This window comes from Lates calcarifer, linkage group LG12, assembly GCF_001640805.2.
Source record: "Lates calcarifer isolate ASB-BC8 linkage group LG12, TLL_Latcal_v3, whole genome shotgun sequence".
NCBI lineage: Eukaryota > Metazoa > Chordata > Actinopteri > Centropomidae > Lates > Lates calcarifer.
The window spans coordinates 14,590,623-14,614,070 of record NC_066844.1 but is presented as its reverse complement, the minus strand read 5'-3'; the positions used below and the strand labels follow the sequence as shown (position 1 = coordinate 14,614,070).

At 40.1% G+C, this 23,448-nt stretch overlaps 3 protein-coding genes across 9 annotated transcripts in view; all 3 read left to right on the top strand.

The window, feature by feature from the left end:
• Nucleotides 1–5,974, top strand: part of ndrg3a (ndrg family member 3a) — a 31,716-nt gene extending 25,742 nt beyond the window's left edge. For 3 of the 4 annotated variants that reach the window (XM_018680007.2, XM_018680008.2, XM_018680011.2), the window contains 10 exons: nt 193–279; nt 1,362–1,418; nt 1,867–1,970; nt 2,280–2,345; nt 2,430–2,481; nt 2,605–2,652; nt 2,747–2,782; nt 2,877–2,928; nt 4,195–4,233; nt 4,787–5,974. In XM_018680007.2, coding sequence (XP_018535523.1) covers nt 193–279; nt 1,362–1,418; nt 1,867–1,970; nt 2,280–2,345; nt 2,430–2,481; nt 2,605–2,652; nt 2,747–2,782; nt 2,877–2,928; nt 4,195–4,233; nt 4,787–4,959 — 714 coding nt within the window. In that variant the 3' untranslated portion in view covers nt 4,960–5,974. The remainder of the gene's footprint in view (nt 1–192; nt 280–1,361; nt 1,419–1,866; nt 1,971–2,279; nt 2,346–2,429; nt 2,482–2,604; nt 2,653–2,746; nt 2,783–2,876; nt 2,929–4,194; nt 4,234–4,786) is intronic. The other variant, XM_018680009.2, reaches the window with a different exon arrangement.
• Nucleotides 5,975–7,375: 1,401 nt separating this feature from the next.
• Nucleotides 7,376–11,180, top strand: sla2a (Src like adaptor 2a). Of its 4 annotated transcripts, none has more exons than XM_018680012.2 (8): nt 7,376–7,536; nt 8,172–8,281; nt 8,385–8,484; nt 8,575–8,661; nt 9,034–9,137; nt 9,418–9,573; nt 9,661–9,790; nt 10,590–11,180. In XM_018680012.2, the coding sequence occupies exons 2-8, from the start codon at nt 8,209–8,211 to the stop codon at nt 10,711–10,713; spliced, it is 774 nt and encodes a 257-aa protein (XP_018535528.1). In that variant the 5' UTR covers nt 7,376–7,536; nt 8,172–8,208; the 3' UTR covers nt 10,714–11,180. The 4 variants fall into 4 exon arrangements, with proteins under 4 accessions (XP_018535528.1, XP_018535529.1, XP_018535531.1 ...); XM_018680013.2 differs by having other exon boundaries at nt 7,383–7,536; nt 8,179–8,281; XM_018680015.2 differs by having other exon boundaries at nt 7,393–7,532; nt 8,179–8,281.
• Nucleotides 11,181–11,343: 163 nt separating this feature from the next.
• Nucleotides 11,344–23,418, top strand: trpc4apa (transient receptor potential cation channel, subfamily C, member 4 associated protein a). Its single transcript, XM_018680006.2, is given in 19 exon segments — nt 11,344–11,511; nt 13,995–14,123; nt 14,247–14,363; nt 14,522–14,579; nt 14,679–14,734; nt 14,937–15,065; nt 16,320–16,521; nt 16,622–16,807; nt 16,897–17,039; nt 17,140–17,271; nt 17,383–17,441; nt 17,530–17,715; nt 17,839–17,929; nt 18,038–18,178; nt 18,306–18,395; nt 18,397–18,418; nt 18,528–18,640; nt 18,775–18,981; nt 20,537–23,418. Coding segments are annotated over 19 exon segments (2,325 nt in total). The 5' UTR covers nt 11,344–11,385; the 3' UTR covers nt 20,675–23,418.
• Nucleotides 23,419–23,448: the final 30 nt, after the last annotated feature.

The window sequence follows — 23,448 nt, the reverse complement described above, 5'->3', positions numbered from 1 at the left end:
ATGTAGCTGCGCATTGGCACAATTTCTTTAGTTCACTGGACCAATGAATACATGAAATCACACTGTAGATGTACACAAGAATGAAAACTAACTTATCATCTGAAAACTGTAAGCACATCACAGCATCTTATACTGTCAAGTCTCTCAAGTATACCTTGTCATCAGCACTGACACGTGTTCTTCCCTTCCCAGCTGAACAACCCCACTCTGGTGGAGGGACTGGTTCTGATTAACATCGACCCGTGTGCCGAAGGCTGGATTGACTGGGCAGCTTCAAAGGTCTGTATTACTGCTGCACTATAAACCTAGAAAGTTCTCAGCACGCTCTGCAACACAGAGCTATCACTTAAATAATTTATTCACCATTTCAGTTTGGTTTCCTGCCTTTTGTTAGGTTGTTATTAATGAATGTTTAACCACTCTTTATGCTTTCCACCTTGACCATATAATTTAAAGTTCAACATTTTATGTTATTTATGCCCTGCACTCTCTTATAATCTATTCTATGTGAAGCAAAACATAAAATAAAATAATGGATTCTGGCACCAAGCCACCATTTTTACCCACAGTATACTTGATACTATATTATACTATACTATATTATATATATGTGTGTGTGATTATACCTGCTGTTTTAGGGGTTTAAACACAAAACAAAGCTTCAGATGTTACAAAACAAACTTCTCAGATTAACAGAGTCTTTTTAGTGTTGACTCATTTGGATTAGTTTCATTTTTAGTTGAATAATTTGCTTAAGGACCAGGAGATGATTTGTCACAATGCTGAACCATAGTACTTTATTATAATACTGCGCACACTGTTGTGTCTAGTGTACAAACTTGCATTCTTTGCCATGTTAGTACAAAGTCAAGCTCCCCTAACTCCATGACTGTGTAACGCATTCAAAACACCACACTGTATCTGTTCTGCTGATATTATTTGGCTAAAACTAAAAACATGTAAGAAGGAAATGATAGAGAAGAGAAACCCTTCACCATTTCTTTGCTTTTTAAACTTTTTCTTTTGCTCTTATACTTTTACTGGATAATGAGAAGGAGACAAAGAAAGAAATGAAATGCAACTTTTCCCAACTGGAACTGAATCTACGGATTTTGAATTTGTGTATCTTAACTAGCAGGTCCCCAAAACATCCCCATCCTTAATAATTTCTAGATCTATAAAATGGCTACTCTGTTTATTTGCCTCCTTCAAAATGTATCATTATATCTGTTAATACATACACTACATGTAAATACATGCATAGCTATATTGCCATACAACAAGAACATACAACCACAAGGTATGTAAGAAGTCAACTTTTGTCTGTTTTAACTGGATCTGTCTTTTTCTTGTGTGTGCAGCTGTCTGGGTGGACCAGTAACTTGGTGGATATCGTCATGGCTCACCACTTCAGCACTGTGAGTTTCACTTTCACCCTGCGCTGTTTCTTAGTGCTATTGACCTTTTTCATTGACAGTATTAAATAGAAACCGAACCTCAGGAGGCTTTTCTTGATTTCCCCTGTTACCTCATCTCGCTCTTATAACAGACACTTACTAATTATTCTATATCTGTCCTCCTGGATACATAGACTGCTAGATTGTGACATGTGGATTACTGGCTCAGTTTAATAACTGACATTGCTGAAGATACACATACTGTATAGATCCCACAGCTTGTCTAGATGACTAATGAAAATTTAAACAACTCCCTGTATATTCAATACATGCTTCCTACATGTACTTTATATGGGGTCTAGCTCTTCTTCATTTTAACCTTTATTGCTTCTGCTGTGAACCAAATTACTTTGTTAAGTAGAGGAAAGACTCCCCGTTAGGATCAGATTAATTCTTCTCTGTTCACCAGGATGAGCTGACAGAGAACCAGGAGCTGATCCAGACCTACCGTCTCCATATCGCCCAGGACATCAACCAGGACAACCTGGCCCTCTTCTGTGGCTCCTACCAATAGTATGATACAGTACATTATTATTGTATGAATGTTTTTGATAGGCATTCTTTAGCATTTATTTTGTCTTGATAACATTTATGGATAACAGCTGAGGCGCATAAATGTTTCCTCCAGTATCAGAACTTGCAGTCAGCCTGACCTGAATACACAGAAAGAAGCAATGCATCACAAAATAAAAAGAATAAGAGTAAAATATGAAATCCCAAAGTTCCCTGAAAAGCAGGATTTTTACCAAGACACCTAAAATCTTAGCCAAAACACACCATTTCAGCTCCACTAACTGATCACCGTTTGTCTCGCTGCACCAGCCGTAGGGACCTGGAGATCGAGAGGCCAATTGTAGGTCTGAATGAGGACACAGTCAACACACTTACGTAAGTTTTGAGAGGGGATGACACATTTCTCTCTGAGTATACTGTGTGATTTAAGAATGTTTGCATTTAATCTGTTTTATGCAGGTGCCCTGCATTGCTGGTGGTTGGTGACACATCACCTGCTGTTGAGGCTGTGGTGAGTTATGCGCCAGCATCTCAATAACTCAAGAGTCTTGGTGATGAATTTGTTACAGCAAAAAAGCAGCTGCTGTTATTTCCTTTTTTTGAGCTCAGTAGTAACTTTTCATTTATGTTTAAGGTGGAGTGCAATTCCAGGTTAAATCCGACCAAGACCACACTGCTAAAGGTGAGGGTTTTGCAATAAATATTAGCATGTATAAATATATGGCGTTCATTTTTTGATTGCATGAAGGACTTATTAATGATTAATGTTCTTTCAGATGGCTGATTGTGGAGGCTTGCCCCAGGTTGTGCAGGTGGGCTTTTTACTTTTCCAGAAGTGCATCCATGTCATCTCACAGTTTTCTTGTCTAAATTATCTTCTAACTTTTATTCTTTATCTTTTCACAGCCAGGGAAACTTGCTGAGGCCTTCAAGTACTTTGTTCAGGGCATGGGCTACAGTAAGTTAACATGCTCACATGACTTAATGTAATAGGGTAAAACCGTCTAAATTTAGTGAGTGAAACAGGTTCAGACTAGCTGCATCAAATGTTCAATGTCCAAGAATTGTTTACAGACTTATACCTCTTTGGGCTGACGTGTTTGTGGTCAAGGTTTGTCCTGTCTTCATTAAATTTCCTGTTGACGTGAGTGCAGTGACAAAAGTTACTAAACTGAGGATTGTTTTCACCACCGTCTTCTAAGAGCTGTTGCTACAAACCCCTGCTGTTGAGGTTTGGACAGTGGCCATCAGTGCATGAAAAGACACGTTTTTTTTTTTGTTTTTTTTTGTCAGCCAGGTCATAGAGAGGCAGCCTGTGCAGCACCTAAGTGAACGTTAACACCATTTCCTCTCTGCTCTTTGCAGTGTGTGGCAGCCACAACCCTCAGTAGGTGAGGTGTATGTGCTTCTGGCATGACTGAAATGACAGCAGCACTTTAGATGTACTGTTCATTTCCTGCTCAGTTCAGACTGGGCATCAAAATATATTCCTGTGTTTTTATTTTTTTGCCTGGTGTGCTTTTCTTTTCTGTCCAGAACTGTTTAATGATGCAGTCTCTTTCTGCAGAGACTCAAAGTGCATACTTAAACAGCATCAGGTTTACATTCATCTGCAAAGAGAAAAACAACACATTTCTGTCAGACCATACTGACATGTACCAAACATACTCTGATCCGTGAGTCATGAATGTAGGTTTGCTTGTTCTGGTCCACACAGATGATGCCTGTGTGTGTTTCTGTAATGCTAACTCTCCTTTGCTCTCTCCCGTTCCCAAACCCTTCACCATGGGAGGCACCCTCGGGTGTAGCCACTATGTCAGTGCCTCAGTGTTGCTTTAAAGGCCACCGAGTCTCCCTGTTGAGTAAATGCCACTGCAGGATTAGAACAGATTAAAAAGAGTGTTTTTGTGCAGTCAAAACATCTCAGCATGTTTCTGAAAGCTGTTTTCCCTCATTAACACATTGCCACAGTGTGAAATGAGAGAGGGAAACAGCCAAAGAGAGCAGGAAATAAAGCCTCTAGTTTGCACACATACCATGATTTCTTACCTGTTGTTGGTAGCAGGCAGTTTTTTGACGTCCACTGCTGCCAAGCTGCGACAGTCTCAGTCTTAATCAGTAATACACTGAGGTGGGATAAAGCAACCTAAGAGCGACCTTTTTCAACATTTCTCCCTCTCTTCCTCTTTCTTTCTTTCTTTCTTTCTTTAATTATTGCTTACAGTTCCCTACGTTCTTCTCAGTCACCTGAGCAACGAATCAGGTATTGGGTTCTTGAGCAGCTGCCAGACTCGAAGGCTTTGAACCCACTGGCCTCGTAGCACTCCACAGTGGATGAATGTCAATGTATGCAGAAATTCTCCAGAGAGCACTGTTTCATATTGGTATTCAATAGCAGTTCAATGTGGTGGATACACTGAGTGTTATAGAGTGTTATAAGCAGTGAGATCGTTTTGCATACTTTGACACACATTCATCTCCCTTCAGGGGTTTAGTTTCCCCTGTTAGCATGGAATCTGTCCTCAGTGTCCTATTGTCTTGCATGACCTGCTTCCTGTCAATAGAATTGGATTGCAAATCCTGTGTTCTGTTTTTGTATTGCTTTCATTTTTTTCTGCAGTGGACAGACATGCAATATATTTTTTTTTTTTCTGTTGCACTTTTTTTTATTTGACTGTCTCCATATTTGAGAATTTTTTGCATGGTAAGCAGTTTTGTTGTTGTTGTTGTTGTATTCAGCTATGCAAGTGATCCCACAATGCACTGAGTCTGTGAGCTGTGTGACTGGAATATTAATGCACGTTTCTCTGTTCCAGTGCCGTCAGCAGGAATGACTCGTCTGGCTCGCTCCCGCACCACCTCCTCTTCTAGCATCACCTCCATGGACAGCAGTCGCAGTCGCAACAACCTCAACAGCCTGCTGGAGGGCAGTGCCACCGGGGGCCTGGACGGCCAGGCCAGACCCCAGACCATGGAGGTCTCCTGCTAAACCCCATCCCAACCCCATGCACCCTCCCATAGTAACTTATGTCCCCTCTCCCTCTCTCTTTCTGTCCTCTCTCTATCTCTCTCTCTCTGACTTTCATCCCACTCCTAAGCAATTCAGTGCGAGGAGGATCTGTAATGAACTATGTGATTAGAAAAGCGGATGTAATGAATATATTAACAGATGCATATTATTAAATATTATATTGAATACACGGTCAGTCACATTCCTACCAGAAACCATAACTACATTCAAATGTGTTGTATATTCAAATGGTCAAACCATATCATTGAACTGTCCAACCTCACCCTCTTGTATTTATTTTTTTTTTCACATTGTCTGTGTTTATATGTCTTCACACACACTATAGAAATCCTCCATGTGTTCAAAGTAACCTGTAAATTTTTTTTCATTTAATTGCTTGGTACAACCCTTTTACTATTTTAACTGATCTCTTCTGCCCTGAACTCTCAGAATGTGGGCTGTATTGATTGTGAGTAACTGTATCTTTTTATTCTCAAACTTGCTGCAATGCAAATTAGCCACAAAGTATGTAGAGGGGTCAACAAACCTACTGTAGCTGCAGAAATAGGATTGCAGCCTATATTTAAAGCGATTCAAGAAAAAGTGATGTGGAAGACATCCGGAAGAACCATTTCATACTGTAGCACACTGCAAGTCAAACGCAATCAAAGCTGTAGAGTGAACTGCTTTTAAACATGAAAGAACATTCAGTGTTAGGGTTAAGGTTGTGTACCAGTGTCACTCCAATGCATTTGAGTCATTTTGGATTCTTTTTGTAACTGAGCTTATTGTATTGTCCCCTTTTTCTTTCTGCTTTGTGTTTATGTTTTTTATTCAGTCGAATAGATCATTCACTGATGTTTTAACAACCTTTAACAAGTGGGTTCTGATGTGAAAAGTATGAGTCCCTTCACTGAGGGGCCCAGTGGTGCTTCTCACTGTCTGCTGATTCAACTCATTTATATTACTACTGAATAAAGCTACAACATGAGAACATGTCTGGCACGTCAGTTTATCAGTGAAATATCTTTAATTCTGGATAATAAGTGTAAGTAGCGAAGTGTGTCGCATTTATCAGAATGAATGAAACAAAGTACTGTATATGTCAGCACAGCAAGTGCTTGTAATTTTCCTCCTCTCTTAGTGGAAAAGTGAGGTGACTGTGGTGAGTTAGTTTCCAACCACACTTGTTCTTATTTCCTGACCCAGCGATAGCTGTTGTTGTCACAAATGAGGCAGTCTAAATTTAGCACGATGAAAGAACAACAATGGTCAGCTGTTGTGCAAATGAGATGAGGAGATTGACTTAAACCTGAAAAGATGTACAGATGTCATGGGGAAAAGCTCTAAATGTCAATCTGATTTTCATGTCCTCTGACTGAGGCCTCTCTTATCATTCTGAGTTCTCCTACTGTGAGGCACTTCAGTATCATTTTATTCAGCTGATAGAAAGATAAAGGAACTCACCAAATATTTCACATGCAGGAGTGCACACAAATGTACTGACAAATGTACTGTATTGGGTTCCCCTGTGCGCTAAAATTTAAATAACACTCTTGCATTCCCTTGCATTCCAAACAAGAAATTTGCCATAAGGGGTCGGCAACACATCTGATAAAGCGGAAATTATGCAATATTAGATGAACTAACTAAGAAAACCACCTGAGAAAGATATCCCAAAGTATTATGGAACGATTGAATTCCTGATATAGGTTCTTTCCTTCCATGGTTACCAGCCCCTCTCAGTGACTCAGCACAAATCAGATCTGTTGAGCTAAAGATTCTTTCAGTATTTCCATCTAGAGTTGTTCTTTTGCTTCTGGAGAAAGAACACAGAACATCTCATTACATATTTTGCCATCCCCAAATGCTCCTGTTGCCAGTTATATTTCTCCACAGCTGCTGTGCTTGATTGACTTTGCTGTGCCAGCATGATGAATGAACTTGTGACTGCTGGTAAATGAAGACAAGAGTAGGCAGAGAGTGGAAGCTTCATCATGCTTCTGCAGAGCTTTAAATCTTATCAGATTTTTAACATCACTGGCAGTATTTTAATGTGACTGAAAATAACTGAGTGTAATGAGAGCACTGGGCTGTCAAGGAACATTTGGTCAAAAGTTTTCCACTGACCAAACATTGTGGTTCAGCTGTAAAATCAAAAGGCAAGTAAATGTAACTTCATCCAGTGTAAGCCCTTGACATGCTGTCATTGAGAAATGATGTCACTACCTCAACCCACCACACTGCAGGTGCGTGCATATGTAAACTGTGCTTACGCAGGAATACAGTTAATTCCACAAACAAGTGATGCAAAGTTACCTCTGCTTGAAAAACAGCCTGAGAGATCAACACGATGTCACAGTCTCAAACGTCACAGGAAGTTGAAGCTGGTTGACATACATAAAGACCATACAGGAAGCCTCGTCTCTTCAGGCAGACGCACACCGTTCAGTAGGAAGACCTGGAATTAACTTGCTGCTCTCAGAAGACTCTGGCTCATTAATTTTGGAGAGTATCATTTTCACGCAAACATTTCTGACACAGAAATCAAAGTAGGTGAGTATATTTCTTGCTCTGATGAGATCTTTTGCTTGAATTAAGTTTTCATTGATTCTTTTACTTTTCATTTTTTCTTTTAACTCAATAACCTGACTTTCCCTCCAGAATATAAGTAAACTTGCTGCCTCATCACTTTTATTATATACAGTATCAGTTATTTTCATTTAGCAATGATAATGCACTGTTGATGAATGGAGCTGTTTTAACTGTTAAGACTGTGTTTAGACTGGTAGATTATTTTTGATATTTTATTATCTTGCTGCTGGCCGTACAAAAAAGTAGTAAGCATCGCGAGAATAAAATCTTGCCACTAAAATCTAAAATCTTTCCATTGTTTTAAAACATCACTCTTATGTAGCATAAGTAGACTACTCCTCACAAACATGTTGCATGGAAATTTAACACAGGATATCTATGCCTCTTGTTGTGGTTAGGCGCCTTCCTGTATCATTTTGGTTTTGCAGATTACAAAACAATGAGCAGAAGTTGTTAGCTGTTTTGTTTATGACAGTCATAATGTGATAACTTGGGGAATAACTACATTTTGAATATTATTGAATTATTGAAAGCCTTTGAAGACAAACCATTTTCTAATCATGCACACCCTTTTTTTCTGTGTCTCTCTTTTTCAGGCACAAGTCATTTCAAATCAGCAAGAAGCCAAAGAACATGGGGAACTGCCCCATCAGATGTCGATCAAACATGACAATCCTTGAAAATCCACCTGAACCTGCATCATCAGGTAGATTCCATCCCCAAGACATCAACACAGAAAGTAAAACTAGGACAAAATGTAACAAACTGAACATGATTTAATATATTCATTCCCTTCTTTCTCTCTGCAGCTGCTGAGGACAGTATGATTGTATCCCTCTATAACTACCCGTCTTTTGGTCACACAGAATTGACCATGTGCTTTGGTGAAAGGCTCACCATCATATCAGAGTATGTCATGTAGCCCCTCATGTTTCACCTTCACCCTTGTTTTTACCTTGACATGCACAGTTAGTCATGGTTGCTTATTTTCTCCAACAGCGATGGCGATTTTATGATGGTGAGATCAGCAACCACAGACCGTGACAGCTACATTCCCACCAACTACACGGCCAAGGTGACACACAGGTAAGTTACAGTCATTAAGACACGTGTTGAGACATCTGTCTCAGTGCTGTGCGCGTGTGTGAGATAAATCAGAGGAGTTATGTATTAGTGAAATGAAAGGTGGGGAGTTCCCTGACAGGTGGGAGGAGCCTCTGTGTGGGTGAACCTCAGTGGAGACAGATGTTTGGAACAAGTCCTCTGTTCTCTCAGTATCATGACATCAACCTCTGCCTACTGTAGTTTCAGTCCTCCTCCAGTGGGGAATGTATTCTGATGTTGTTCCAGTGGATTTTTTCAAATGTAAAAACAACAGCAACATATTTTTTTTTTTGGCTACATCTGTCTTATTGTCCCACTAGTCTAAATATCTCTTTAATTTTTCTCTTTGTTCAGGTGGCTGTTCACAGGGATCAGCAGGTACAAAGCAGTGGAGCTGCTCATGCAGTCCAATAACCAGACTGGAGCCTTCTTGATCCGAGAGTCAGAGACAAACAGAGGTTAGAGAGTTCTCTTTTTCTTTCTTTCTCTCTTTCTTTCTTTCTTTTGATACAAAAATAAATTGAGCCTTAACATACTATATAGAGCAGGTGTTGGAGGGCCAACATAATTTTCATGGTTTCTAAAGCAGTTTCCTCTTTTTCAAGAACTGTCTAATAAAAGTGACAGTACATTGTAATAAGGTATTAAAAAAAATTGCCCTAAAAATGACTTACAGGGATTAATGACTAAGAGCCATTAAGTTTAATTGCTGCATCTGTGTGCTATTTCCGTCTTTAGATTGTTTCTCGCTGTCCATCCTGAGGAGAACCAACTCCTCATACACAGCAGACAGTGTGAAGCACTACCGCATCTCTCACCTCCAGAATGGCTGGGTGTACATATCTCCAGGGCTCACCTTCCCCTCCCTGCATCACCTGGTTGAACACTATTCAGGTTTGTACTAGGGATGTGATGCTGTTTTTTCACGTCAACCCTCAAACCACAAAAGAGTGACATTAAAAATGCCCCCTCCTTCTACAGAGACTGCAGATGGATTGTGCTGTCGGCTGACTGTGCCTTGCTTCATCCAGGGTGTAGATAATGCAAGAGAAGCCAGGCCTATACCCACAACTATCAGGAGGCCTACCATCAACTGGAAAGACATTAGCAGGTGTGGCAGACTCTCTTTGGTTTTGCTTCTACTGATGAATGCCACAAGATGTCACTCTGTTACTTGGTGTAGAATACTGCATGAGCCCCTGGTGGCGTACTGGTTAACCCATAAGAGCCCAGACCCATTTCTCCTTTTAGAAAAATGATAAATTATCAATTATGGGGGATGTAAAACAGACTAAATGTATGAAACGTAAACAACGTTTTATTTTTTAAATAATTTTTTATTTTCTTGGGGACTTCATGAGTTAAAAGTCAATTATGAGGAACTCTTGACAACATTTAAAGAGTTGGTGGCACCTGTGTCACTGTGGGCTCTTATGGGTTAAATCTATTAATAAATCCTATCTTAGCTTATCATTTTCAGGTTTTGTTGACACTGTCACAAAGATGTTGACTCAACTCTACAATAATTTGTATTCCAGTGTTGAGTAAACTGACAAGAGTGTGCACACAGTACCAACAGATAAGACTGTGGTAGCACTGGTTATCTGGCAAGTTTGAGTCTGTAACTGTGTGAGTGTAGAGCAGGATCCTCCTGGAAGTGAAAACTAATGTTCAGCAAACTTCCATCCATCCATCCATTATCTATACTGTTTATCCGTTAAGGGTCGCGGGGGAGGAGGGCTGGAGCCTGTCCCAGCTGACACTGGGTGAAAGGGCGGGGTACACGCTGTACGGATCGTGTTCAGCAAACTTACCCCAGATAATTAAAGCAGAAAAACTTCATCCATGTATCACCAATACTGTAATCAGTTTATTCATTAAAGTCTAAAATCCCTTTCTGTCTCCGCTAGGTCTGTGATCTTCAGGAGGAAGAGAACAGAATCAGACAACACTCTGGTGAGTGAAGGGCTGAGGGAAGCCATCAGCTCTTACCTCCAAATGACAGAGGGCAATGATCACAGCTGGGACACTTGAGGAAAGCCAATGCATCAGTCTGAAACAGTGGAGTCTGAACAGACAGAGAGCGGCCAAATACTGACCTGTCTCATCTGAAGTTTGGGCAAGCCAATGGAAGGGGTCTTTTGCGCGCCCCAAATGAAGTCTTTGTACACTGCTCTACAGTGGCAGGAGGACTGGGACACTACAATGCCTGGAGTTGTGACATACTGTATGTCAGCAAGAGACTATTTGTGTATCCTAAGAGGCGCACAGTGGATCTGTGAGGTGAAAATTGATAGAGAGAGAGAGATTTTTTTCTCATTTATGTTCAAGGGTTGAATGTATAATTTATAACCTAATATTTACATGCTGTTTGAATGCAATATTATGTGTTAATATTACTGTGATATGATTGTTATCATGGGTATATTATTGGAATCCAATAAATTACGTTCGCTACGTGATAAACGAGCAATACAAACAAATATAACCACCGAATCACAGAGAGTCTGGCCTGTATTTTCTTGGAATTATAATATATGATATTATAATAAACAATAAAATGTACATAAGATGTATGTATGGTTGAAGGCACTTGATTCTAGCAGAGTGTACTCCTCTGCCAGCAGATGCCGCTTAATTACCTCCAATAACTCATCAAAGCCTACCACTTCCTGCCCGAACAGTTCAGTTCAGGAAGAAGAAATAATGGCGACGCTTCTGGGGTCCGATTCCCCTTGTACTGGAGGAAAACGAAGAAATTGCAACAGCAATATTGTCACAAGGTTCACAGCCAGTAAAATTACTGGCCAGAGTTTCAGTCGGGGGACACAGGTAAGAGAAACGATGCATGTTAAGGCAGTAAACACATCCGAAAGTTGGTCGACTGAGACCAGGGACTTGCGCTTGGAGTCTAGCCTGAAAACGAAGACGTTGTCTTGGAGACTTGACTAGACATGTAGCCGCCCATGTTAGCTTTGGTTTTACGGCTAGCTGCAACATTACAGGGTATTTTTAAAGCGCAAACCTTAAACTTTGACGCCACTGACTCCGGTATTACAGCATTTGCTCGCTGTCAAGATAATTAACATTAGCACTATAACAAGAGTGTGAAGCAAGCTCCGCTTCAAATGGGTCTTTTGTTATTAGCTTCACGTTAGCTTAGCAGCGTAGGCCAGGGTATACGCGACATGAATACACTGTGAACTGAAGGTTTAACTGGATGTTTGTGTTTCTATGGGGCATTGGGGTGTCGGTGTTACTGGAGATGCCGTATTTCAATTTTAGAAGCTTAAATCACCCAGTGATAATCAACGGCAGCAACATTTGCTAATGTTAGCAAACAGGGTAACGTCAGCTAGCTAGCTAAGCCAGCTGAACAGCTCAGGTGATTACGTAACGACACACTAACCACAATAACTATCGTTTCCATAAATGGATACGACACAACAGCTGTTTGGACAAGTTAATGTTAGCATGTTTATTTTTATTTCCACACAAGCAATCATTTACACAATATTTGTACTTTTGGAGAACAAATTTGTCCGGTTAGTTTTGATAAGGCGCTAGTTTACGTCAGCTGTTTGGTGTTTTTTTTTCCCCCAGTCCAAATGAATGTTGATGTCGCACCTGTCCTGACATTTTGCACACATTTAGCTACAGTACATCTGCTCCACTTTCTTTGCAACACACCCGGTATTTAAACCGTTGAATTACAGAGCAAATACAATCATTTATTCCTGTGCACCTGTAATATTTTATGCATGTCAGTGTCGTTCCATTTACCTCCTTTGCTGACTTGCACTTTCCGGGGAAACGTCAGATAGATAGTACTTCTCATTTTTGGAGTGAAACTTAATCATGCCTAGAGAGTATTGGGTCAGCTTCCGTAATCTGAACAAAATACATTGGTGTCATGTCAGTGCTACTGATACATCATATCACATTAATGACAGATTTTTGGTGGCAGGGAAGGCTCTCAAGAGAGCAAGGCATCTGCAGTCATCAGTTGGCTAAAAGCTGCAGCAGAGAACATTCCTCAGTCAGGTTACTTCTTCTGTCCTGTTTTTACCATGTTTTGTTATTGTGAGAGCAACCCCCTGCAGACTCAATGTTTCTACACTTTACCTTGATATTAAACTCACTGATAAATAGGTGCACAAATATGAATGATTACTCTGGCATAAAGTGACAGTTTTAAACCATTTTGGCTGTTAGAGCTGCAGTGGTGGTCAGCATCATAATTTTTCAAATTTAGAATGAGTACAGATGATTAGATAATTTTTTGGGGGGATGGAATGGCCCGATGCCTGAGTTATAGGGTATCAGCATTTTATTATTTGGCATTTAGAAAGAAAAGAGGCCATGGGAGATCTGAGTGAGCTTCCTATAAATCCCAGATTTTATTAAATATTTTGTTCTTGCCGAAATATAAATCAGTGGTCTAAGGAGTAAAAGTAGTCAGGAGATCTCAGCTTTTTCTATTTTTTGTGTGAGACATTATCATGTAATTTTCCATACATATATCTGTCCTGTTGTTGTCCTTCCCTTTTAAAAGGTTGTGAGTATTGCTTTCACAACCAGACATAAAATGTGTGCATGCATTCATTACTTGTAGGGTCAATAAATCAATTTGGTAAATATAGAATATGCCCTTCTATGTGACCTTTTCAGAAACCTCAATTCACAACCTACAACAAAAGTTTATTCCACATGAGTCAACACAGTACACCTATGATTAGATCACACTGCTGGCACCCAGTTTGCCACCTGGTCAACATGAAGATTCTGCAGCACCTTATGACCTTGATCCACAATTAATTTGCACTCATTGAATGAGAGCCAGGCCAGGATTTTCTTGTTCTATGGTTTCAGTTATCACAGGGGTTTAACAAAAAATATGCTGAAGCAGCTTTTAGTTTCTGTTCTTGTTGCAGTAAGCTGCTGTATAACCTGAGGTGTGGCTCAGCTCTAATCTCATTTAAAAGAACACTTACAGCATTTAAACTGTCTGGGGCCTTTTGTTTGTTTTAAAATTTGTAGACATGTTCTCTGGGGAGGAAGATGGAGGAGTGTTTTTGTGTTTTTATAAGCAGTATTTAACTTTTTTTGTTTTGTTTGTTTGTTTACAGCTAAAACATGTTGATAAGGCCAAAATAAAGTTTAAATTGCTCTCTAAATTGCAGCCTGGTGTCCACTGGAGCAAGCAAAAATAGCCCTTTTGAAACCTTTCTGAAGCCCTGAAACAAACACACAAAAAAGATATGTTCACTGTGTTTATTGCACTGTTAAAGTTTGACTTTGTTTACATGTTGTAGCTCCCAGGAGGCCTGCTGCAGGAGCGAGATAAACGGGCCAAGTGGAATGGCATCCCTACTCTGCTGCAGAAGCTCTACGAGAGCAGCCATCCCAACAGTGACCTCTCCCATGCCCACAGCTTTCTTAAGGTAGCCACACAGCAATGCAACAATAAGGCAGCAGAATTACTGCTCTTAGCCACTTGTTGCTGAATGTTTCACTTTAGGAGCCTTGGTGATGTAAATTACATCTGAACAATGGCTTTTTGTCAGGTATTATCATCCCAGCTCTCCATGGAGGCCATGTCTTTTGTCACAGAGGACAGGAAGACCGCTCAGGAATCCACCTTCCCCAACACGTATACCTTTGACCTCTTTGGTGGAGTCGATGTAAGTCTGACATTCCTCGTGCCTAATGCTTTGTTATTGACACTGGAGCTTGTAACCTGTGGAGAATCAGTTATTATATGTAGTACAACTCATACTGAGACACTGTAGAAAGAAATTAAAAAGTAGTATTGAATGTTCATTTTACTGTTTCCCTGTAGCTGCTTGTGGAGATCTTGATGAGGCCTACACTGACTATGCAGAAGAAAAAACCCAAAAGTAAGTAGGGCTGACATTATATCTGTGCACTAGTTAACATGTCTTTACATGAAGATAATTGGCTTGAATTTAGACTAACAGCCCTATTTCTACTAACAGTGAATGATGACTTGGTCAAGGACTGCCTTAGTGTTCTCTACAACTGTTGTATATGTGTAAGTATCCTATTACATTTTTTTTACATACCAGAGAAATGTCAGAGGTGCATCATGCCTAGTTTCAACTTAGCACATATAGCTAGAAGTATTTTCCTTGCAGTTGAATCATGCAGTTATATTTTCTCAAGTCGGGGTCATTTTTACAGATACGAATGGGCAGGATTTAATGAGTGTGCAAATTCCCTTCTTCATTTCATAGACGGAGGGGGTCACAAAGAGCCTGGCAGCAAGGGATGACTTTGTTCTGTTTCTCTTCACCCTGATGACAAACAAGAAGACCTTCCTACAGACTGCTACCCTAATTGAAGATATTCTTGGAGTCAAAAAGGTCAGAGTTATACTTGGATTAAATCCTCAGCATGGGCATTTAACATTTTTTATGGGCCTCTTGACTCCAGAGTTGAAAGGTCTATGAAGTCACTTTACGCTATGACATTAAGCAAGCCAGTGATCTTCTGCAGATAAATTTATATAGATATCTGCTGGCTGTTGTCAACGTACAGACACCTTTAATTCCAGGACATTTATGCCTTGCAGTGCTGCTAACACCCTAAGGTCACTACAGTACCTTAATTTTAGAAACATGCTGTGCTCCACTTGAATTCTTGATGTCAATCAACAATTTAAAACATGGTTCTGATCAATTCTATATTGTTACAGTGCTGTAATTTACCAGATTGCTTGGCAAATGTTATGTACTCAGTAGTTCTTCTCTTTGCTTTTTATATTGTCTCAAAGCCAGACACAGTTATTCCTAATTTTGGTCATGTCAGTAAATGTTTCATGTCATGTTTGTAGTGCTTGTGCTAACCTCCTCCTCACTTACAATGCCACTAAGGCATATAATGCACACAGCCTCATTATAAGGGTGCTAGGCACATGTCTGTATAATTTGCAATGCTTTTATAACAGTTGACATTTTAAACCACTGCAGCACTTTGGCAGAAATGTCAGTGGTTTAAGGCCTCTTACATGTGCTGTAAGGAGGTGTTCCTAGTGTGTGGATCCATCTTGCATCTAGCGAAGACATTTCTCCCCTATGCAGCAAGGGAGAATTAGATGTTTGAAAAAAAACACATGTCCTCCTTTTGTAACAACAGTTTTTTTGCCTTGTGGATTAAGGGTCCCAGAGAAGCTGATGTATACAGCGGCATACCTTACATGGATTATTGATTGGACCTGAGGAAGTAATCTTGAGACAGTACTTTTATCCTCTTTAAGCATTTGTCATTATTTCAGATCAAAATAGATCAAAACATCAAACAGAATTCATTCTGGCAAAAAAAAAAAAAAAAAATTAACCACTGCTCAAGCAAGAAACAATTGACTCTTAATTTATGATGCTTGATTATTTGTTTGCTAGTTTTGTAAATGAAAAGTCTAAATTATGTGTGTTTCATATTTAAAATATTTTTGTACATTAATCCATATGCTGATCTATCAAAATATGGAAAAAAGTTACAGTTTTAGCAGGTAGCAAATTCAGGTTCAATCTCACGAATTGTTAAGTGTGATTAGTGTTGTATTTCTGCTTCCAGTCTGCTTTCTGTTTGGTAGCAGTTCATGTGTTTGCATTTTTTAGGAGATGATCCAGTTAGAAGGCATCCCCAACCTGTCAGGCCTGGTTCAAAGCTTTGACCAGCAACAGCTGGCCAACTTCTGCCGCATCCTGTCCGTCACCATCTCGGAACCAGATGTAGGAAATGATGATAAGCACACCCTGCTGGCCAAAAATGCCCAACAGAAACGTAATGCTAGCCCCTCACGGGCAGAGGTGAACCAGGGTAAGTTTTGTTTTTTTCCGTACAAAGCTACGTAACGTCTTTGTACCACTGCAAAACAATGGATCAGTAAACGGAATTATCAAATGTTCTTTTCTTACAGTAACCCTGCTGAACATCCCTGGGTTCATTGAGCGGCTGTGTAAGTTGGCCACTAGAAAGGTTTCTGAGGCCACAGGAGCTAACTTTCTGCAGGAGCTGGAGGACTGGTACACATGGCTTGACAATGCTCTGGTACTGGATGCCCTTATGCAGATGGCTACTGAGGAGGCTGAACAAAGCAGTACAGGTGAGACAATAGTCACTTGTGCTGCCACTTCCTCACCCTACTTAAATCCTACAAACTCTGACTGAGATATTTTTTTATCTCACTTTCAGAGTCATCCGATGAGAGCTCTTTGGCCACCAGTCCCCTGAGACATCGACTGCCCCAGTCCATGAAGATTGTCCATGAGATCATGTATAAAGTGGAAGTGCTCTATGTGCTATGTGTTCTTCTCATGGGCCGACAGAGGAACCAGGTACTCAACAAGACATCTTCTCTCTCATTGAGAGTTAAGCAGAAGTGTTGGCTCTAAGCAGAGTGTAGTTTACTGACCACTGTATTGTGTCTGTGCACAGGTTCACAAGATGCTGGCTGAGTTTCGTCTCATCCCAGGGCTCAATAACTTGTTTGACAAGCTAATCTGGAGGAAGTACACTGCTTCAAATCACGTGGTGCATGGCCAGAATGAGAACTGCGACTGTAGTCCGGTAATGAAATTTTAACACAACACTCTATTATGAAACTGGCTCCGGGTAATTGAATGAAAGTTTTGGAATAGTTTAACATAGCCATTTACACTCTTTATTCTCATTATACAGGAAATATCTTTCAAAATCCAGTTTTTACGGTTACTCCAGAGTTTCAGTGATCACCACGAGTAAGTGACCCTTAATTTAATCACCTTGGGTCTGACTTTGTGTTTTTATGTTGAGTTTATGTTTTTAAATGTGTGGCTTGTGTTTCAGGAACAAGTACCTCCTGCTGAATAGTCAGGAGCTGAACGAACTGAGTGCCATATCCATGAAGGCTAACATCCCTGAGGTGGAAGCTCTTGTCAACACAGACAGAAGCCTAGTGTGTGATGGGAAAAAGGGCCTCCTTACGCGCCTCCTCGCTGTCATGAAGAGGGAGCCTCCAGACTCGTCCTTCAGGTGTGTATTGTATAGGCCAAGCTTTCTGCTATTTTTGTTTAAAAAAAAAAAAAAAAAAGACTTCAAGATTTGGCTTAGTTTTGCTTTTTACATCTTTGCTGACTCTTTCTGTTGTGAATATAGATTCTGGCAAGCAAGGGCAGTGGAAAGTTTTCTCAGAGGAGCCACCTCCTATGCAGACCAAATGTTCCTCCTGAAGAGGGGACTACTAGAGGTAAAACGGCTGTCAGTGATTGTTTTTCTCATTGCAGTCCACATAGTACAGTACTCTTTGATTGAATGATTGATTAGTTGCTCACTCACTGCCTCGATCTCTCGACAGCACATCCTGTTCTGCATCATAGATAGTGGCTGCACATCCCGAGATGTCCTACAGAGCTACTTCGATCTGCTGGGAGAGCTCATGAAGTTCAACATTGATGCCTTCAAAAGATTCAACAAATATGTCAACACTCCAGAAAAGGTATAATTGTACACCTTATATGTATTGTATATGCTGGCCAAACACTATTAAATTTACAGCCATTTCTCAACTTGTGTGTTGCATGAAGAAATGAGTCTAATAGTCTAGTTTGATTTCTCTGCTGTAGTTTCAGACCTTCCTGACACAGATCAACAGCTCTCTGGTGGACTCTAACATGCTGGTGCGCTGCATCGTCCTTTCGTTGGACCGCTTTGAGAAGCCAGACTGAAGATGTCAAAGGTAAGTTGACAGATAATGTTGGTGGTCATGTCTATGCTGAAAACACTGCTATTATTTAACTTATCAGCAGTTGATTTAAGTGCTGATTTAAGTGTTTTGTACCCCCCAGTGGTGGAAGTACTTTCTGAGTGCTGCCTGTTGTCCTACATGGCCAGAGTTGAGAACAGGCTTTCCTTCCTCTTCCGACTGATCAACATCATCAACGTTCAGACTCTCACACAGGTCTTGTTTCACTTTGTCACATGTTCAGAGAAACTCAAAGAATTGTAGAATAAGGAATTCTTAGTCTCACAACTTTAACCAAATAAATGAAAACCAATTTTAGTCTAAACCATCCAATCCCCTTGACCCTGCAGGAGAATGTGAGCTGTTTGAACACCAGTTTAGTGATCTTGATGTTGGCCAGAAGAAAGGCTAAATTGCCCTTCTACCTCAACGCCCTGCGGGAGAAGGAGTATGCTGAGAAGTACCCAGGCTGCCTGCTCAACAACTTCCACAACTTACTGCGCTTCTGGCAGCGCCACTACCTCAACAAGGACAAAGATAGCACCTGTCTGGAGAATGTGAGTAGCTCTCACCCTTTCCTCGCATACAGTTGAAACTTCAGCTAATATGTCAAGTTCATCAAAGTCTACAACAGCTGCATCGCACAAGCAGCGAGTGAGAGTCTCCTCTCTGTCACCACTGTTAACATCCAGTGGTTTTTCTGTCACACATTCAAGACACGATGTATATGCATGCTGGGAAAAACAATGACTTTTAAGTGCTCAGAGTGCTGTGTGTTTGTGCAACCACTTTAGACCACAACACTGGTTAAAATGTTCCAAAAAAATTCCAAGAGAAAAGTGACTTTAAAAATGCAGATTCAGTCTTGGTAAGGTGTTGACAGTTGTAGATTAAGCAGGAAATCTTTCAGCGTTTTAGAAAATGTACCTTTTTTCCCCACTGAGGGAAACTTTTACTTTTGGTTTTGTTTTTAAGCGTCCATCAGCATTGGCTGTTGTGATGCAAACCAATACAGCACAACTGATAGGGACAGTTTTTTTTAATAATAATTAGCAAACTTGCAATGAGCTGCTAGTGTTCTGGCCAGGATTAGCTTCCCTGCCATGAGCAACAGAGCTGTTAGCATCCTCACCACTGTCACCAGATAATATGTTTTTAGGAATACTCCAACTTTCTGACATTCAAGGTCAACTTATGCCCATTTTTTTGGCATCAATAAAGTCTCATAATGCCTTATTGTGCTTAAGTGAAATGGTGAAAGGGCTCACTCATAGAGACAAATACATGTGGAGTTATTTAGATTTTTTAGCTGACAGATTTACATTGTTCACTCTCACCACTCTCAGCATTGTCTCTAGCTGCAAGCAGGCAGCTGTTTTCAGTGAGAAAGCTCTGATAAATCCATAAATTACCAAACACCAATCTTAAGCTAACAAAGTTAGAGACTAGCCGGTGAATAGAGTGGTGCATTTAGCAGCTAAAGGAGCCAGATATTTCCCTCAGGAGTTTGGTGTATGGGGATTAAAGGTAAGTGAATATTGGATTTGACATTCAGCAGCTGGCCAGAGGGATGTCCAAAAGAATGTCAGTGTTGCTCCATATGTGCGGGATGTGTAAATAGTCAGCTGCTAACCTGCAAGCCCCAACAACTTTATAAGGTGACATCAATGTTGTGTTTTTGCTTGTTCCACTGCCCCCAAGTGGCCAAAATTATCAGTCACGTTTTTTTGATTGTCTTAAGTATAAATACACCTTTAACCATTATTATTGTTTGTATCTACGGTTGTCACTGCTGTAGATGTTGTCACATGTAAACACAAGGTTGATCACTTGGATTTAAACTCCTTCACTGTTATTTGTTAATGGTGAAATATAAAATATGTAAGCATCAGTACTTATTCAGTAGACATCCAGGAATACAACTAAGCTAGGCTGATTTTTTTTGAGCATGCAAACTGCCCTTTACAAAAGTAGGCAACTAATCATTACTACACACAAGCTTCTTGCTCACCAGATACTGTGGTTGGCTAGTTGATTAAGACACTGTTGATAACAAGAAGTAAATAAAGATGAGTTTTATTGTTGTAATTCCTCTCTGGTTTCACTCCTCAGAGCTCCTGTATCCCCTTCAGCTACTGGAAGGAGACAGTGTCAGTGCTGCTGGGCTCAGACAGGACTTCTCTGTGTGCCATAGCGAGCTACATTGATGAGCCCTTCATGGATCTGGACAGAGACCTGCTTGAAGATTGACCTCCAGCGTATACACTCATTTCGCTGGGGGGTGAGACAGGGCAGAGGGTCACAGGGAGTATGGACACCTAAAGTTGGTGATGACTCCACTGAGCTGAGCTATCCAGGTGCTTTGTAACTGTTTCTCTGGATGTAAAGACTCACCTGTTTGCTGTCTGTACCTACGCATGGAGGCTGTCATCACAGACGTGAGGGACGTAATTTGCCCGGCTGACGTCTTCTCACCGATTTACTGCTCTTCTTCAAAGTAAACCTGTATGCCCATCCCAGACTACCCACATCGTATAACAGACAACTAAGGGACCTTGGGAAATGACACCTGCATCGGTTGTTTGCTTAAGGTGAAATTCAGATAGAGCCTTTTATATAACCTATACAAAATTCTATGAAAAAAATATGTATGATTCAACAAATTATATGTTAGGAAAAGAGTTTCTTTTCACGTGGACTTGGTTTGGAAATGGCCACAGATTAAACTGTCACTCTAATGTACAGGTCAATGGCGCGTCAGAGGAAGTCAGCAGCCTCTATCTCTCACTACCTTCACGCTCTCTGTTGACTCAGTGCCACTCCACTGCCTGACCTGTTTAGAGGGGGACTGGTGAAATTGGAGTTTTTGCAGGGGTCTTCTCTATGAACAGCATTTTCTTTTAACCTGTCTGTGGGTCTGTTTTATTAGGTGGCTATTGTTGATTGGTGCTTTCTGGCTCTACTCGGAACATTTAGTTAGCTTGTGGGCCGGCTGACATGTTTCACAAATCACACGGGGCTCCTCTCACCTAAAACCATCCACTCTGTTGTGGCTTCAGAAGCTTCACCCAGGGACTCATCTCTTTTCCAGGTTATTTTTGCTGATCTATTTTTGTCTTGTTGAAAACAATGGCTTTTAGCTCTGGATAAACTGTAGAATAAAACATTGCACAGATGAAATTGTTTTTATTGTTTATTATATTTTAACACATTTATTGATTAAAAACACCTTCATTTTGTAACAGAATTTGTATCCATGCTGTGAGAGATGTTTTGGGAAGAGAATAAACTATGCAGGTGCTAGTGTTAAGATACCACTTTCATTGTTCAAGTCCACACAAATTTTGTTTTATGTGAATTAGCCTTCAACCCAACATCATCATCATCATTGGATTGAAAGTCTGCCACTCTCTGGTATTTCTCAAAATCTCAGACAACAAGCTGAGAATGACAATCTTTCTATGTGATGGCTCTTTGTGCTCGATCTTTAATTTGTATTGAGAGGAAGCAGAGAGCACAGCTGTGCTGATAGTGTGTCCACAGCCTGAACATGCAGCTGTTTTGTGAAAGTGGAAGATGCAGAGCCAAACAAATATTTGGTGTCTCAAATTAAACAGGCCGAACCCATGATAAGTACAAACGAATGAGCTACCTCATATTCTATCCTGATACCGTACAGATCAAATCCCTTCTAATGACGAGTGTACAACTCTCAACATGTCTTGAGTCGATAAATGTTCATGTGAATGTATAAGGGCATTTCTACAGTTGACCCCTGATGCCATGCGTTACTAGAGCTATGCCGCCTTGGGATGCAAACACACATGTCCTTTTACACTTTTGAAGCCTTTTATTTGTGTCGAAGCTAATTAACCAGAAATGTTTCCTAGCTTTCATTCAGCATGTCTTAAATCTCTTGATGGGTGTGCACATACTCTGAATTAGTTCATCTTTTGTGCTTTGCAGTGAAGTTAATGCAAGTACACTTTACAAGTGCTTCTCTCTTACAGATTCTCACTTTCTTGTTGGATGCCAGAAATAAATGCTGTTTAACATGATGTGATTTGACACAGTACACTCCTGCAGTGGTGTTAACATTCATAGTAACAGGTCATGTTTTGTTATGGATCTGAACCCCCTCTTATCACTTCCATAATCCATCATGGAAGTCAATGAAGCTGTTGCTGTAAAAACATGAATGTCAGTGCTCTTCTGGAGCAACTACATAAACAATCCCTGACTTCTGTAGCTTTGTGATATGAATTTCTGAGAGAGTGATCCTTCTGTATGATGCACAAGAGAATTGGTTCTCAACAGTTCTGCGTATGTTGTGTGACGCGCCTAGTAGGCCTTAGATTTCATTCAGTCATTAGTTTGTATAGAGTATGGTTAAATCCTATCCTTTTGGCCACAAACATGCTGCATAGTGTTTAATATAACACACTATTTGACTTTTATTTTAGGTTGCTGGTATTTTCACTTTATTAACTGTAGATTTATGTAATGTTTGGCATGATGAGAATATTTAGTACACACATTTTGCAACCAGTTCTTAACTCACATTCAAAACTCAGACCATGTGGTGCTTTTCTTAATCAAATATGATTGTATTTCACCTCACCAGTATCAACAGCATTTATGGAGATTATGTGGAATAGAACAATGACTAAGAAATGCATACAGTGGATAATTCATGGTGTGAAATCTAAACCATTTTAGAAAACCCATATTGTTTGAATTTGCGTTAGTATTGAATAATGCAGAAAATCTCATGGTTGTGTTAGACTTTCACTTCTTAATCTCTTACTAATCCTGTTTAACCATCAAGCAAACAGATAAGATTCATGTTTCAGTTTCACATTCACAACTATAACCACTTCTGTAACCAGCTTTAACCCTCATGTTCCTCTATTGCTGGTATTGAACTTCATTTTCCTTATTTAAAAAAACTGTTTGTCAAATTAATAATATAATAAATTCTTCTTTAGATCTTCTTTGTTGGATTTCTCTGTCACATGTTCACA

Excerpts from the sequence above, each read along its gene's own strand:
- sla2a (XM_018680012.2), top strand. The coding sequence starts at position 8,209 with ATGGGGAACTGCCCCATCAGATGTCGATCAAACATGACAATCCTTGAA. Across the intron at positions 8,485-8,574 it reads AGGCTCACCATCATATCAGA|CGATGGCGATTTTATGATGG; the intron begins GTATGTCATGTA and ends TTTCTCCAACAG. Across the intron at positions 9,138-9,417 it reads AGAGTCAGAGACAAACAGAG|ATTGTTTCTCGCTGTCCATC; the intron begins GTTAGAGAGTTC and ends TTCCGTCTTTAG.